Below are 15,650 nucleotides of genomic sequence, written 5' to 3'. Positions count from 1 at the left end.
TTGGAGCTTCCTTTAATGAAAACATAAATTATCTTTGAGATTTTTCTCCTTCTATATTATCTTTGTTGCCTGAGCGAGCATAAAAAATACTGTTTTTAATAATTACACGGATGACGATTCCCACCGGTGGCGACTGTCTCCCTCTAAGATGAGATAAATGATCCCTGAGGGGGAGCAGAGCTATTACAGGAAAACAAATAAGCAGAAGCAACGGGATGAATGAAATCGAGGATATCCGTGAAAAATGGGAGTATGAATCGAAATATTATGTGGGTTTACATCAAATGGATAAAAGAAGCAGTAGAGCTTTAGTTTACATCAAAATAAATCTGTTTATCTGCAGAAAAAATATGACACTTCAGTGAATGTTGTGCAGATAATCTGTAAAATCATTTTGTCTACATATGTGCATCAGTGGCCCCAACTGACAAACACCATTTTGCGTTCAACTTTCTTTTAATTTTACTACAAAACGTCAGCAAGCCTGCAACACAACCACTGAACCAAGAACTGGATGTTCATAGTTGATCTTCTTTTATAGCTAACTTTTCTTTATTTTCCATCTAGTTGAATAGTGCTAGTGTGGCTTTCACCAAAACACCCTCTACCTCTTCAACAAGGTAACCCGCCTCATTAGAATCATGTTGACATTTTGGAACGGATTCCCTCGACTTTTATGCGTGAACAGATGTTCTAAAAAAATAAATAAATGTGTTAGTCACTTCTATTTTACAGCTGTACAATGTTTGTATGTATTGCTTCGCCGGAGGTGAACTTTTTCTTTCTGCACTTTCTGCTGTAATTGTAAGCAGATGTTTGTGTTTATTAATGTATTTGTAAACAACTTTAACAAGTCCTGTGGGCGCCAATAGTGGAGGCTGCTGTATAAACAGTAAAGGAATATCAATATAGTGAACAACAGTGGAAATAATAATAACGATGTCATTATTATTATTATTACCTGTCTATGAATATATCATTCATAGGGATGCAACTAACAGTTATTGACAGTACTGATTAAGCTGCGGATTCATCAGTAAGTCCAAAAACCAAACAATCACACCAAGCAACAAATTCTTACATTTAAGAGGATGGAAGCAGCAAAAGTTGCACATTTTTGCTTGAAAAACGAAAATGGTTATAACTAACTGTTTTTCAATCCCGAACAGATTCATCAGCGAATCACTGCAGCTCTACTGTAAATAAAGATAGATGGGTGTATAAACAAAGTTACCCAATATTTCTGCGGTTTGAGTCTGATTTATTCTGAAATTTGTGAAAAGCTTCTGCAGAATCTCTGCAACTACTTTGAGACTTTTAAACAAGCTTCAAAAGGCATCATGCACAACTAACCATGCGCTGCGAATTCTTCCACGTTTGCCCTGAAGCATAAAAACACCATAATCATCCATACTGCTTTAGCATTCTGGGGACAGCGTACAATGCTAACCTTGGCCACACAAACATCATGTACACACACACGAATGCACACAGATGCACGCTCCTCACAAGAACTTGAGATTTATGCGCTAACACCACCCACACTCAAATGCATGCACAAACACAGACGCACAGCGAGCGCACTGTGCCCTCCACACGTCTGTACTCCAGAGGGAAGATGCTGCATTTTTAATCAGAGTGTTGGCTCACAGCGGCGGGATGTGCCAGAAAGTGATAAAGCTTGAAGAGGCACTTCCTGTTTCAGGTTGTTCAGAGGAGAGACGCATACAGTCGATCAGGAAAAGTCGCTAACCACACACACACACACACACACACAGAGACACACACTCAGACCACACACATTTAGATCACCGATTAAAAAACAAATGTGTGTGTCAGCATTCCAGATTAGATGATCATCAATTTGACTGTTTGCAAGTGATAAGAACTAGCGACCTGAAATGCTAACAAGCAGGAGGAGACATGTGCCAGTTCCAAGTCCTGAGGTGGCTCTTTTGGAGTGTTTAATCTCCTCAGCACAGAATTCCTCAAAAAAAGTACTTCTGAGCTCTAAGACATTTTGTAGGATTACAGAGGTTACTGCATTGGGCTAGTATAGATTGACTTACTGTAAGCAAATCCAGTCACAGACATTTGTAAGGATACTGTAATTTTAGTAGTTTTCATTGTGATGTTTCCAACATGATTTTATTGTTAATTTTCTTGTTGTCAAGTGTGGTTTTCTTTTTTGCGTGTATTTATTTCATTCATGTTCTATAATACATGTTGGTTGATTAAGATGGGAGCGCTGTAACTTCCATGATTTTTTGTTTTAGATAAATAAAATCAACCTTGGGTTTTCTGGACGGAAAAATCAGGACGGATTTGCCTGAATTGGTGCCATAGATGAAGACAGACCTTGATATCCTTGATTAGTATATGTTGGAGGGTAGAGATAGGTGTGTCTAAACCAAAGAGTGAAGAAATATCAGTTTATATGAGCTAACCAGCTAGCCGCAGCCCATCTTGTCTCATAATAACACCTTGTACTTCAAGAGGCAATAGCAAACAATGCCAACATCCCCACGATGCTCTGAGCTCTGAGCTGACTAACTTGGCAGATACAGATCAACAGTTAGAGATTACCCAGGTGATTTTCTGCCTCCTATTTGTTTGAGGTATGAATTTAACAGCACCTTTAACCCAAAATTCATCTTAGTGGGCCTGAATATCAACAGTAATGAATACAAAGTGTTTAATTCAAGGTAAAATAAAAGAAGTAAAGGTGAAAATCAGTACCGTCATTATTTAAAAAGGAATGATTCGATAAACAAATAACTACACAAGACTTAAAATCTAATAATCAAATGCCACCTTTTGGTGCTACTGATGCATATGAGTCTTTCAGGGCGTGGCTGTGAATACCGGTGTATGTAAGGTATTTAAAAGCCATGACTCAGTATGTGGGACCTTGATGACAGCCTCAGAGTTCCTGCAGTGTTTTTCTCTTTCTAACACATACACACATGACAAAAATTTCCCATATGCACACTGACACTCCTGAAGTGACCCAGGGGGAGTGTGGCCGGCAGAATGTGGACTATGTTGGTAAAAATAGCTTCCACCATTGCTAGAATACTCTCAAGCTTAAACTAGACCTCGACATTTTTATCATTAGGAAACCGAGGGATGACACAAAGAGAGAGAGAGAGACACATACTGAGTGTAAGATTTAGGAGTCAAGCAGAGAGAGAAGCACACGTATTCCTGACAGCCGCGCTCTGTGCTACTTCCAGGAAAGCTTCCTATTTTGGCATTTAATCAAATTTGGATGTTTTACTTAAGAGGAAAGAAACTTTTCAGTAAACAGATCATTTGCAGCTACATCCCAAAATTAGGCACTCTGAAAAAATGTTTGCTTTCCCATCAAACCAGCTGGTGCAGTCGACAATTTAAGCACAGCAAGAAGAGCATGATAATTTGAGCAGGGAGAGAACTAAACAAAGGTCACGCTGGATTTTCTTTCCAGTGGCAAGAATTTGAAGATGGGTTCAGAGCGAAGAATTAAAATGTTTGAATTAAATCACATGGATTAGCACAGAGCAAATGATTCACACAGACGCACAGAATGCTGTTAAACGGGATGTTATTAGACAATGCTTCTAGCAACAGGTAATTAAGTGAAACAGTCTCCTGGCAACAAGGCGTCCTCTGACATTAAAGCAACAGCGCTGAGGAAACTCTCTGCGCCTCTATGTTGTTGGCTTGTTTAAAAGGTTGTATGTATCGCCGCGCTAACAGCCTTCTGTGGATAAATCAGAAGACGAGGGACTGAAGATAAACTGGCTGAGACAAAGTGGAACACAATCCCTGCTGGGCAGCAAACTCCAAAATGAGAGGAGAGGGAGCAGAGGGAAGAAGATGAGGGTTGAGAACGGAATGAAAAATTGCCCAAGAAAAGGTAAAGAGAGGGTGTACTTACAGTATTGCACATGACGCAGTGTGTGCGTTTGAAACCAAATGCCTGCAAGTGTGAAAAAGCTGGTATTTGTTCTCAAAGAAGGGGGAGATGAAAGATATAGCTGTTCTACTTAAACTCGCCCAAGGGTTGCGGCACATGCAACGTGGCGCAGTGTTGCAGAGTATTGGTAAGTGTTGCAAAATGATCTATAAATACAGCTCCTCCTCAGGCCACGGCAGTTGTTAACAGCCAAACAGAAGTTAACTTCAGCAAAGCGGAGGCCGGGCGCATCTGTGGGCCGACGGGGAGCTAATGTGTCAGAACGCTGCAGTTTGTTCGAGGTGAAAGCGACGCCTGCTGCTCCTGTTTGGTCAGTTTAATATGTTTTCATTGTGCGCTTCACACAAACTGTTGTGCTGGGATTTAAAAAAAAGAATAATAATTCTGGCGTCCCTCCTACAAAACACAACACCCACTGTGTTCAGTGATGGGCCACTTCACACCTACTGCTCACTTCTGCGTGAGCATGTTCATTCATCCATGTGGAGGTTGGGTTTTTTTTTTTCTCCCTTCTTCTTCAGCCACATTCACATTGCGAGCATTTGGCGAACCTTAATTAAAGCGGCCGAGAACAGATGACCGTATTCGCAGATGAGCTAAAAAAAAAAAAATAATAAAAAAAATCTGAAAAAGATCAAAGTATCCAAACACAAAACATGTCTTACCTGCGTATGCGGGGAGGTTTTGGAGGTGGTGTGTCCCATCTCTCATCATCTGACTGGTGGCCTGCTTTATCTGGACTTCTTTCATCCTGCACAGTTAACACACACACGCACACAAGAAAAACAAGTTGTTGTTTTATTATTTAGTGAGAAAAGTTCTATTTTAAAACTCGATTTTACATATTCCAGAAGGTTTCCCCATCATAAAGTTACATTTAATATAATTCCCAGTAAAATAAATGATACCGTACAACAAATCACACAATGCAGGGAAACAACTAGAAACAAGAGTGAATTTGAAATGCCTAAATAATAAATATAACAGGCTTTGCCAATTTATAATTTAGTATAGTTTAAAATAAATTAAAAAAAAATAGTTTTAAATCACTATCTTTGTTAAGTTTCATCTGCTGAGAAATAGGAATTCCACAGGGCTCCGTGGAACTTCTGCGTTGTGCTGGAAGTATGTTAGCGGACTCCATATTAGCTTCTGTTGCTCACTGTCAGCAGATGGGACACAGAAGAGAGGTACTAGTATTGCATAAAACAATACTTACTACTTAATTTGATGTTTATTTGTTGTTGTTTTAAGGATGTTTTATTTAGCCAGCTCCTACTCAGCCTCAGAACCACGTCCATTAAGCACAGATATCTTAAACAAAGACACTTCTGCTGGAGTACATTCAGTCTAACAGCTTTTTAAATGTGATTTTTTTTTCCCATATACAGCCTGCACAGAAATCATACTTTATGTGTCTCTATCTAAATCACTTCACTGTACATATTTAGTTGAGTTAGATTGTTTCATGAGACTGCATTACCCTCAAGCCAATTTCAGCACTTTTATAAAAACAGTAGAAATGTAAAGCACCTTGCTCCCTCTAACTACCCTCCACTTACTCTTTTCTCTCCTACATGTTTTTGTAACAGACGTAGACAGTTGCTACAAAATTGCCTCACTGAAGGATCAAAACCATTTCTGAAAGGAGCTCTCCTCCTCCCGACTACTGTCTCCGTCTTCCTCTCAGCTCTCGTCTTCCCGCTCCTCTCCTCTCTTCCCCCGTGACTCACTAATTTGACTCCCTCTCAACTCTGATAACGAGAAGATGACGGGACGAATTCAGCCGCCATAAACTCAGTGACGGGGGACAAATCAGGTCACTTCAGCCCTGAACTTGAGCGCATTAGATGTTCATACAGTGAAGCCAAAGGGTTTTCTAATTTCATCTCTTTTGGGCTGCATATGTGTTCATATGTGCTGCGAGAATCAGCTGAGTAGAAAAACTTCCTGCTCAGTGTGGCGCCAGCGTGCAAGCAGAAAAACGTGTGTGGGATGTGTGCATGTGTAGGCTTATTGTTCGTAATGCCATTGAAAGCACCTATGTGGGTGTTTTAGTCACTAACAATGGCTGACTGGACATGAGTCAATGTGTATGGACTGAGTCAGTACAGCACACTGATAATGTTTCGCTGACAAGTGTGTCAGTGTGAGTGCAGTGCACTCTTGGACTTGTAACTTTAGCAGATATTCAGTAGCAACAAACTTGTGCTGGAGTTGTCGTCTTCCTCCGTGAACGCCACGCCTACACTTAATAAATGATAAATGGCTCAAAGTTTCTTGAAGTGTAGTAAAGTAAAGTAATGCACAGTTGACTAGAGTGTTCCCACTCAGATACTGGAGATTAGGATTTGTGTTAACAGTTTAGAAAATGTGTCAGTCTTTTCCAATATAAACATGGTTGCATGTGTTCAAGTGACCGTCTCTCGCAAGGGTCTCCCTTTCCCAACGGATGTCTATTCTGAGCCTCAAAGTACATTATGGGAGAGGGGGTGATGTCACCAGAGCTTCCTAAGCAGGAAGTCGACTCCTGGATCGCTGCCAAAGCACTCTCTCATCGTCTCTCTGTGTCCTCTGTGTCTTGAGGTCTTGCCAGTGTTGCACACTGTCTCACTGATCCCCATTTCTTCTAACATTATTTCTTTTTGTCTTCACATATCCACATAACAGCTGTGGGGAGTAAGTTCAAGGTCTGTACTGAATAGTTTGAAGCTTCATTAATAACGTTGACATCCGAAATGTAAATCAACATTCAAATCAAATGCTGCACAGCTGTTTCTGTTCAAACCTGGTATTTCTTCAGAGTTACAGATTCAGATTAGGCTACACTGGTGTTATTAGTATACAATCTGTAGAATTAGATTCCAGTTGTGGCTGGGTAGGGTTGCATGATATGGTAAAAAAAAAAAAAAAAAATCTTATTGTGGTTATGTTGAGGATACTGTGATTTCGATATGATTCCTATGATTACTGTGAAAACATTGTTCTCCTTTTTTTTTCATCCTTTTTGCATCATGATTTTCTTTTCCCACTGAAACCATAATGGTTTGACATTTGCAGACATTCAGCACAGTCCTGGTAACTTTCTGAAACTATATTTTCCAGTTGGAGCGCATTATGAAAGCTCCTTTTTTAAATCATGTAACCCTCCCAGTATAAACTGATTTATTTGTTTCCTAAATAACCAGGTATTGGAACCAAATGCTTCACTGTGCTATTTCATTTTTTCTTTAGGATTAAAAAGCGATGATTTTACTGACATTTTGCTCAGAGTAGCTTCACTAAGACTGCTACATAATTGATTGATTCTCCAACTATGTCTTAATCCTGACACAAGAATAATGATGTGGGATGCTGCATGGAAGGTATGGATTAGTGATTAGAGCTCACACTGTGATGTTCCAACGTCAGACATTGGATGTGTTCACCCAGGGAAGCACAGCACTCACTTTTCTTTTCTTAATATGTGATATCTGTCATTAGGAAACTTTTTGGTTTTGTTGAACTTCTAGTTCAATGGAGGGAGGAACGGGGACAATTAAGGACGCCTAATGGTGTGTTTGTTGGTGTGTGAGTGTTTGGGGGCAATGGAGGACAGTGTGGAGTAAATAAGAATGAGGACAGTGGTGACTGACAGAGTAAAGCTTTTTCTCTAGCCCTCTTAAATAGGTCTAACTGTGTGCAGTCCTCTGAGACGACCCTGTAGACAAGAGATCTCTCTTTTTTTGGCTCAATCTCTGTAGCTGTCGGTGTAAAGAGCAGGGCTCTCTGAAGGCCTCTCTTCCCCTCTCCTCCACTCTTACCAACTCCCTCCCCTGTGACTAATTATTTGTGTTATTTTTTTCCCCCACTGTGTTACTCAGCGACATCCTGTCTTTCTTTAACACCAGACTGCATGCGCAATGTGTGTGTGTGTGAGCGACAAACCATGCCATCGTGTATCTGCGTGTTGGTGGGGCTCTCCAGTAGCTGTAGTTGTTTCTCAAAGAGCTGAGCGATTGCTTTATGAACCAACTCATACTGCTCCTAAGGAGAGGGACACAAAGACAGGGAGGTGAGAAAAACAAAATACTCCAATTTCTTCTCTCAAAAACATCCATTTACAACCTGTTGGAAGAAAATAAAAGGACCTTGACCAACGCACACTAATTTAAACTCTTTACCTTCCCAGTAAGGCAGCAAATGTAATGCACCACATTTTCAGGAATGACATTACAGTTACTCACTTCCAGCAGAAATCTGGTGTGAGACGTTAAATTCTAACCTGTGTCCATTTGGATCAAGGCTATGTTATAGTTTATATAACGAGGCTCATTTTCACCCTGAATGCCAAGACGTGTAAGGGAAAGAACACCGTGAATAAGGTGCAAAATGACACAGCACGCCGGGCGCCTCAGAAAGCTTTCGTTATATTGAATCTATGCCACTTAAAGAAACATATTTTGTTGTCGTATCCCGCTGCGAATCTTCTGCCTACTACGGGGAACTCCGCAAGAAACATGCAAGCACACACCCATCACAAAACTGTGGCAAAACAACCTCAACCACTTACAAATAACAGCGGGAATGTGTCAACCTCTGCTTAACAGGTTGCGATCCATTTTCAAACCAGGTGTGTGGAAAGAAACAAAGAAAAGAATGAAGAGGCTGCGTGAGAGACAAAACGCTGCTACAGCAGAATGACTTTCAACAAATTCTGAATTAAAACCTTACTGGGTTACCTTTTTTCCAAGCAACCTCACCTGCTAATTTACACCCAAAAAGCAAGTAAATCAGTAGGGCGCTTTCACACCTGACCTGATTGGTTTGGTTACACTACATCATTTGGACCAAATCAACCTGAACTACAGGTGTCACAATGCTACACAGCATAATCCAAAACACTATGAATGTTTTTAAAAGCTGTGAATGACTGAAATAATAGATGACTTGTTCTGCACAATGCAGCTACTTGCAAAAATGCCTTCCATGCGTTTGCATGAAACGTCCCTCCAGCTATGGTATTGCTTAAACCTACTTACTTAATTTCCATAACCAGATCTGCAACCTCTGGGGGAGGAATGTACTGCTCTTTTTTTTACCATTTTGAAAAAAACAAACAGTTGAGAAACTTCCAGCTTGTGGAAGTCTTTTCATCCGACAACCAGACAAATATATCTATGCTGACCTCAGCTCTGAGGCTCCTTATGATGATTGATTAGCAATTTTCCCATCATCTGTATATTAGTCCAGAAGCTTCGCATTAAATATTCTATTTCATTTAGCTTAAACAGGCCTAAGAGTAGTGGGCAGTACGGATGTTAAAATTAAAACTGAAAACAAACCTTGGTCTGAACGGCAGAGTGTCGTTGCGTCCTCATCTCTTGGATCAACCGAAAAACATTAAAATCTTCTGGTATTTTCTTTAAAAGCAACAAAACACAACAAAGGTGTTAACTCTCAGTCAAATCTTAACATTCAGTGTATAAAAAGTGTGTGTATTAGCACAGGTACGTTTCAGGCATGTGTGGGAGTGTGTGTGTTCACATACCCCAGCTTTGAGGAGGTTCCATGTGTAGTCGATAGCACAGATAGCACCCGTCCTCCCACAGCCTGCACTGTACAGTCACAGTCATACATATTCGATTCAACAGGAGCACGCATGTTGAAAAAAGCACATTTCATCACAAACAAAAACACACACCTCGCGAGTAACAATTCCTGAGAGGGCAAACATTTGTTCGCCTCCTCCAGACAGGATGGAGACAGTAGCTGCGCATACGCTGAGATTATGTGGCATCACGTCTGATGCATCAAATCATAAAACTTTGTCTCATGCTGTCTCAGAGCCTCTGCTGCTCTAACAAGCACAGTTCCTCCACACACATAGAGCACAGTGCTCACAACCCACACAAGGCATCCTTACAGATGCAGAGACGCAGCTTTAAGTCCTGCTGTGTAACAGAGGAACCAGGAAATGTCCTCCGGCTGCTCATTATACTTGATTACACACACATGGAGACAGCGTGCGTGTGTGTGTATGTGTGTGTGTGTGTGTGTGTGTGTGTGTGTGTGTGTTGTTTGTATACCCACGCATGTGTACAGCAGAGGAACTGAATCTAGAGCCTCGTCAATCAGTACGTTGTTTGCTTTTTGGTTAACTACTTCTGAATTTTAAGCCTTATTTCTTGGAGGAAAGGTGCACTCATCTCTGAGACAAATGCGTTTTAGACTGTCAGTCTGTGGCAATCTTATCTAATCACTACAGCTGTAATAACGTGTGTTATGTATACAGAGTGCTACAGGAATCCTAAAACCAAGAATTGAGTACAATTTCTGCACTTCTGGTTCTGTGTTTTTCAAGTCAGTTGTTTTTTTTAAAACGCTTTCAATTAGAAGTCTGAAATAAGGTGTGTGGTTAACACAGAATACAGAGGTTGTATGGGAAGTCAAACTACATCATTACGATGCAGAAACTCATCTACTCACTTTACTTGCAACTATTGTAACTCAACCCTTTTGAATTGCAGATCTATCAGTTTAGAGTTAAGTGTGTATGGTAGGCAATATGAAGAGTTCATGTCACAGTTATCTCAATATACATACAATCATTCTTAAAACTGTATGACAATTAATTTAACTGTACATTTTGTGAGGAAACAAATATTTTTATTGCACCACAGCGAGGACAAAATGAATCAACCAAGAAATCTTAAATAAATAATCATAAATCATTAGGTCTTGCTGCACAATTAAAGGATGAATAAATGCTGGTAACCTTGTCTCACTGCTAGTTTTTAGTTTGGAATCTGTAGGATTTACACACATTGTTTGTTTGTTTGTCATTGCAATCTGCTTTAAAATCTTTCATTGCACCATCCCAAGTTTACAGTATTGTGTAGTTGACAATGAAGTCATCCGACCATAGTGTAGTTCTTTTGTAGCCAACCATCAGCTTTATCTTCTGGTGATCGCATTTACACTTAAAAAAATCATGACATTGTTGTTCATTTCTCCACACTGTCATAAACTTTAGCTTGCTGCAGAGATTATTTTCAGTAAGAATCCAAATTCAATAGAAAAATACCATTTACTTTTTGTGGCGATGCTCGCTTCTGGTTTGACCTTCAAAAATGACTTCACTTCTGCAGTGCTCTGTTATACAGCGGCTCTGTCTTAGTCTGTTTGTCTGATTGGTGGCGGTGGTTTAAAAAAATGTTCATACAACAGATGTGGCCGGCTCACATGGCCATGTCTTAGGCAGTTAATTAACCTGTTTTTTCTTGTCAAGTGAAATGAGGAAATGTCAAATAAAACACACCTACAGTTTATAGAAGATGGATCTAAAGCAAAAAAATCGAGCTTATACCAAGAATAGTTATGTATGGGTATGTTTAGCTACTGCTGCAACATTTCACTGTGCTGTTGAAACTTGATTTCAAAACACACAAACCCATGCTGGCCACCTGTTGCACATTCTTACTGCCTCCTCACAGAAAACCGCTGGCACTTGCATGTCTCCTTCGAGACCTAACTAAAAAAGATCTGATTCATATGCATGAACTGTCTATACGCTTTCATGACCTAATCTTCTTCTCTTCAACCTTTTTTTCAAGTGTTGCCTTGGTTACTGTATGTGTATACGCAGGCAGTTTTGTAATGGTATCTGTGCAAAGTCTCTATACTGTACCTACCTGCAGTGCACGCATATGGGCACGTCGTCATTCTCTTGGTACTCTCTCATTAGTCCGATCATATCCAGTATGGAGTCAAACGATGAGGGCACGTCGTGATCCGGCCAGTTCATATAATGGAACTGTGTTATCCTCCGAGTTTCCTGCAGGGAGACACATGGTGGAAAAGCCATTGCATGAGATTTATCGATGTCAGAAAAATACCACTACTAATTTTGCACTGTTGATTTTTGATGCTTTGATATATTAAGACAAACATATGAACACTGCCTTTCTTGTCAAAATAAATCGGAGGACTTACATTCTCGTACTCCACCGTCAAAGCCCTGATAAAGTAGTCTGTTCTGGCCTGCTCGGATTCCTAGAAAACACACAGGCAGAACATTTACACTATCCTTGACTAAAACGGTCATTAGAACAGAATGTGAGAAACGCAGGAGTCCGAAAAACAAGACCCCCCCCGACATACTCCTTACACACACAGCTGTGGTATTACAGATTTGTCTACTTACACAGGAGATTCTGAAAGGGCCAAAACTCATGGGATCCTCCCCAAGTAGCGGGAAATACCGCTCACACTTTTTCTACGTGGAGAAGAAGAGGAGTTAGCTTTGGCTGAGAACAAAATACCAGACAAATACCACAGCTTCCTGCACACACACACACTTTCTGGCTTGAAATTTTGACAACAGGATCCTTTAGTTTCAAATAGCAAAAGATTTCTGGTTTAAATAATTTCTTGTGTATGTGGAACCCCAGATTATGTTGAAAAGCCTCATGAAGCTGCTAGCATGGCTGTCCATGAACTACACATACGACATTTATCAATTAAATTTTTTTTATTTGTCAAGTCAAGATAGGTGAAGTTTGTTAAATAGATAGTAAATTATCATTTAGTTTTGTGTGGACTACATCTAAAAACCTCGAAAACATTATGTTAACATAACATTGGAAACAAATTATTTACTTCTACTCTTTTAGTTGACAGAACTAAAGAGATAAAGCCACACAAGCAGGCTGATGGTCCTGAGAACATGCTGTAGCCTTGGCGGGGATAATACAACACAGATGTGTGAACATACACATATGTACACTGTGGCACGCATTCACTGCAACAGACACACACATTTATAAGAGGGGATTAAATATCTCGGCCTTACCCTTCCCATCTCAAACTCTCGACAAGCCATTACAATAACCTGCAGAGACACAAACAGGAAGGATTATAATCAATATTTACATTGCAATATTTACTCATAGCTAAATCTGAAATTGTAAATAGATTAATTCCTATATTATGCTCTATTTTTGTAACACTTCAGTTAACAAAGTGAGGTCTGGAGACACAGCAGACTACCAAAAACCTGAGTTGAAAATGGCTAAGATAATTTGTGCTAACACATTTCAGTCTTGCATTGATACCTCACATCATTCTATGAGATCCTACAGGAGTAATAATCAAATCTGCAACCCCCAGCTTTTCAGAGTGCTAGTTAAACCTAATCGCAGCTCCGACTCTCCCCCTCCCTTCATATCTGTCCATCTGGTTCAAGCATAAGCACTCCCCATCTGCCTCGTAATTCATCAAAACCATATTAAATATTTATTACAATTACGTTAATTATTGCATCCACTTTCGTTAAGAAAAAAAAAAAACATGCAGTAAGTACCAGCTCTCTGTTAATATTCAGAAAACATCCAAGTTGACATAAAGGGAAGCTGCAGTCTGTCTCTTTTACTCCTCTCCCTCTATCTATCAATCTCTCCTTATTTTACAACATCCAACGAGCTGTTGGTACTCACAGCTACGTTGTACTCCCAGTTCATCCTCCAGAAGTCGATGACAGTGTTCGGCAGTGGGCCCTGAGTTGCAATATAGGCCTCTGGGCCATCCATACCCTGAAAAAAGAGATTGGGTAGAAAGAGAGAATAAGCAATATTACAAATCCACATCCAAATATGTGCTCTGCAAAGGCACTTCCACAGTCCCCACAATGGATGTCACTGTGATTCATACAACAGTTTTTACCATGTTAAGTTTTCACTAAAACAGGTAATCTCAAGGTTCTCGAGGTTTCAACAAATTCAATTTAAGACTTTTTAACCATTTTTAGGTTTAAGACGTCTGTAAAACAAATACTGGCAAAGTACTCGAAGCAACATTAGACTTTCGTCGAGCACCAACACAAAGAGTGTCATTTACTTTTGAGATGAGGTTTCTCTTAACGAAATCTAACATTCCAAATTTAATAAATGTTGCAAATACATAAAGATGTTGTATGAAGTTCACTTATCAAAGTAAATGTAATCAAACCACATAATGTCAGAGAACAAAGCAAGGGAATTTCAGCGGCTTTTTACCTTAATGAAGTTAGCATTGACGTAGTCTGTGTCCTGATTGGTCGTTTTTAACGCCAGCTTCACCCTGGTGTGATCAACTGGGGAGAAAAAAATAAGGGATTGTATTGTATTGTTTCACAAATATAAATAAAAGAGACGGAGAAAGACAAAATTAAAACAGTGGATGGAAAGACAATGAGAGGGCAAGTGGGGACAAACTACGGGGAAATGGCATGTAAAGAGGTTAATGGACACACAGCTGTATCCTCCTCCTGTAGTACATGTGTGTGTGAGTGCACATCTGTTACGGATGAAAAGGTCCCTCCTTTGCCTTATCAGCAGCTCATTCACTAAAAGCCTTAATGAATGAATGAATGCATGGGTGGACGGAAGAGAAAAAGAGGATAAAGGTATAAAAAAAAAGTAGGACAGATGTTGGGTCATGGGAGCTCCCCTGGAGATCATTAAGTGCAGCATCAGTGTGTGTGTATGTGAGACAGAAACCATTATATGTCCTTTTACAACATACTGGATATCTGTATTTGTTCTAAGCATGTGTGTGCATACTTTATGTCCATCTCTACCCAACATCCTCCCTTTTTTAAGCTCTTCTTTTTCCATTTTCCTTCATATAACCATGCTGTCTAAAGAAATTCTGGGTATAACTGAGCATGTGCAACGCTGATGACGGTGCAGCCCTCATTAAAGATACTGGATATACCTGTGTTTGGCAGATCAAAATGTCTGCTATGAGGAAACAGTGCACCTGTACAATGGGACCGTAGATGTCACTTGCGTGCCAGGAGGACTTACACGGCAGTATATCTTTATATCTGTTCTTCTTGACATTCTCCTCCCTCTCTCCTACGTTGGTGGGGTAGATCTTCTCTGTCCGGTATTTCGTTGATAACCGCCGTAACCTCTGGAATAAACAACAAGACAGCAGGAGGTTTTGTGAATATAAAAGGAACTACTATCAGAGTAAAAGCAACATGGGTAACATTCATTAAGTTTTTTTTAACTTTCAGCAGCTGGACACAGGACAGATGATGATAATCAGCCTTTTTATCGTCTAATTTTTCAAAAGGGACTTGCATACACACAGATAACAGTGATGTAAACTCTTGTGTCTGGGCGCACATTACCCATCCTTAGAAATTCACACCACTACGCCCTGTCCGCTGACTGTTCCTCTGTGTGTGACAGTGCTAGAAGTTAAGAGTGGCTAAATCTAATAGCAGCTGACACTGATGAACACACATTCAGTTAATGGGAAGGGAACGATTTCATCTCGTCTTGTTTGATAGCAGGCTAACGTTATCTCAGACACTTTGGCCCAGAAAGGAAGTACTTTTCCACACAGGCTAAAAAATGTACCAGGAAACACAAACATTCCCGTCAAATGTTCGAGGGATCTCTGACATCAGTTACAGGACTCAATGACTGTTATTCTAATGTGAGAGTTAAAGGAGTAGTTTCTAGAGATCAGCAACTCCTTTTCTTTTAGATTTTGTTTGTGTTCATTTTGTGTTTATAAAAAAAATTGAGCAGTTGTTTGTGTGCTTCAGATTTATGTTGTATTTACTCTCAATTGGGTTCAAATTATTCAATGAAAGTCATTGGTTTCATTTCAACTTCACAAGCATTCATCAGAAACAGCCACTGATCACAGCTTT

The 15,650-nt window shown here is 39.9% G+C and overlaps 1 protein-coding gene across 3 annotated transcripts in view; it reads right to left on the bottom strand.

The window, feature by feature from the left end:
- Window positions 1-15,650, bottom strand: part of ptpn12 (protein tyrosine phosphatase non-receptor type 12) — a 48,907-nt gene that overhangs the window by 15,973 nt on the left and 17,284 nt on the right. For all 3 annotated transcript variants that reach the window (XM_037121437.1, XM_037121436.1, XM_037121438.1), the window contains exons 2-12: window positions 14,788-14,896; window positions 13,996-14,072; window positions 13,438-13,533; window positions 12,795-12,833; window positions 12,147-12,218; window positions 11,936-11,995; window positions 11,635-11,777; window positions 9,492-9,558; window positions 9,286-9,363; window positions 7,889-7,987; window positions 4,627-4,712 (exon numbers count right to left, since the gene is read on the bottom strand). In XM_037121437.1, the coding sequence (XP_036977332.1) occupies window positions 4,627-4,712; window positions 7,889-7,987; window positions 9,286-9,363; window positions 9,492-9,558; window positions 11,635-11,777; window positions 11,936-11,995; window positions 12,147-12,218; window positions 12,795-12,833; window positions 13,438-13,533; window positions 13,996-14,072; window positions 14,788-14,896 (926 nt within the window). The remainder of the gene's footprint in view (window positions 1-4,626; window positions 4,713-7,888; window positions 7,988-9,285; window positions 9,364-9,491; window positions 9,559-11,634; window positions 11,778-11,935; window positions 11,996-12,146; window positions 12,219-12,794; window positions 12,834-13,437; window positions 13,534-13,995; window positions 14,073-14,787; window positions 14,897-15,650) is intronic.

This window comes from Acanthopagrus latus, chromosome 14, assembly GCF_904848185.1.
Source record: "Acanthopagrus latus isolate v.2019 chromosome 14, fAcaLat1.1, whole genome shotgun sequence".
Classification (NCBI taxonomy): Eukaryota; Metazoa; Chordata; class Actinopteri; order Spariformes; family Sparidae; genus Acanthopagrus; species Acanthopagrus latus.
Note: the sequence above shows the minus strand (reverse complement) of the source record. Positions and strands in the feature narration are given on the sequence as shown.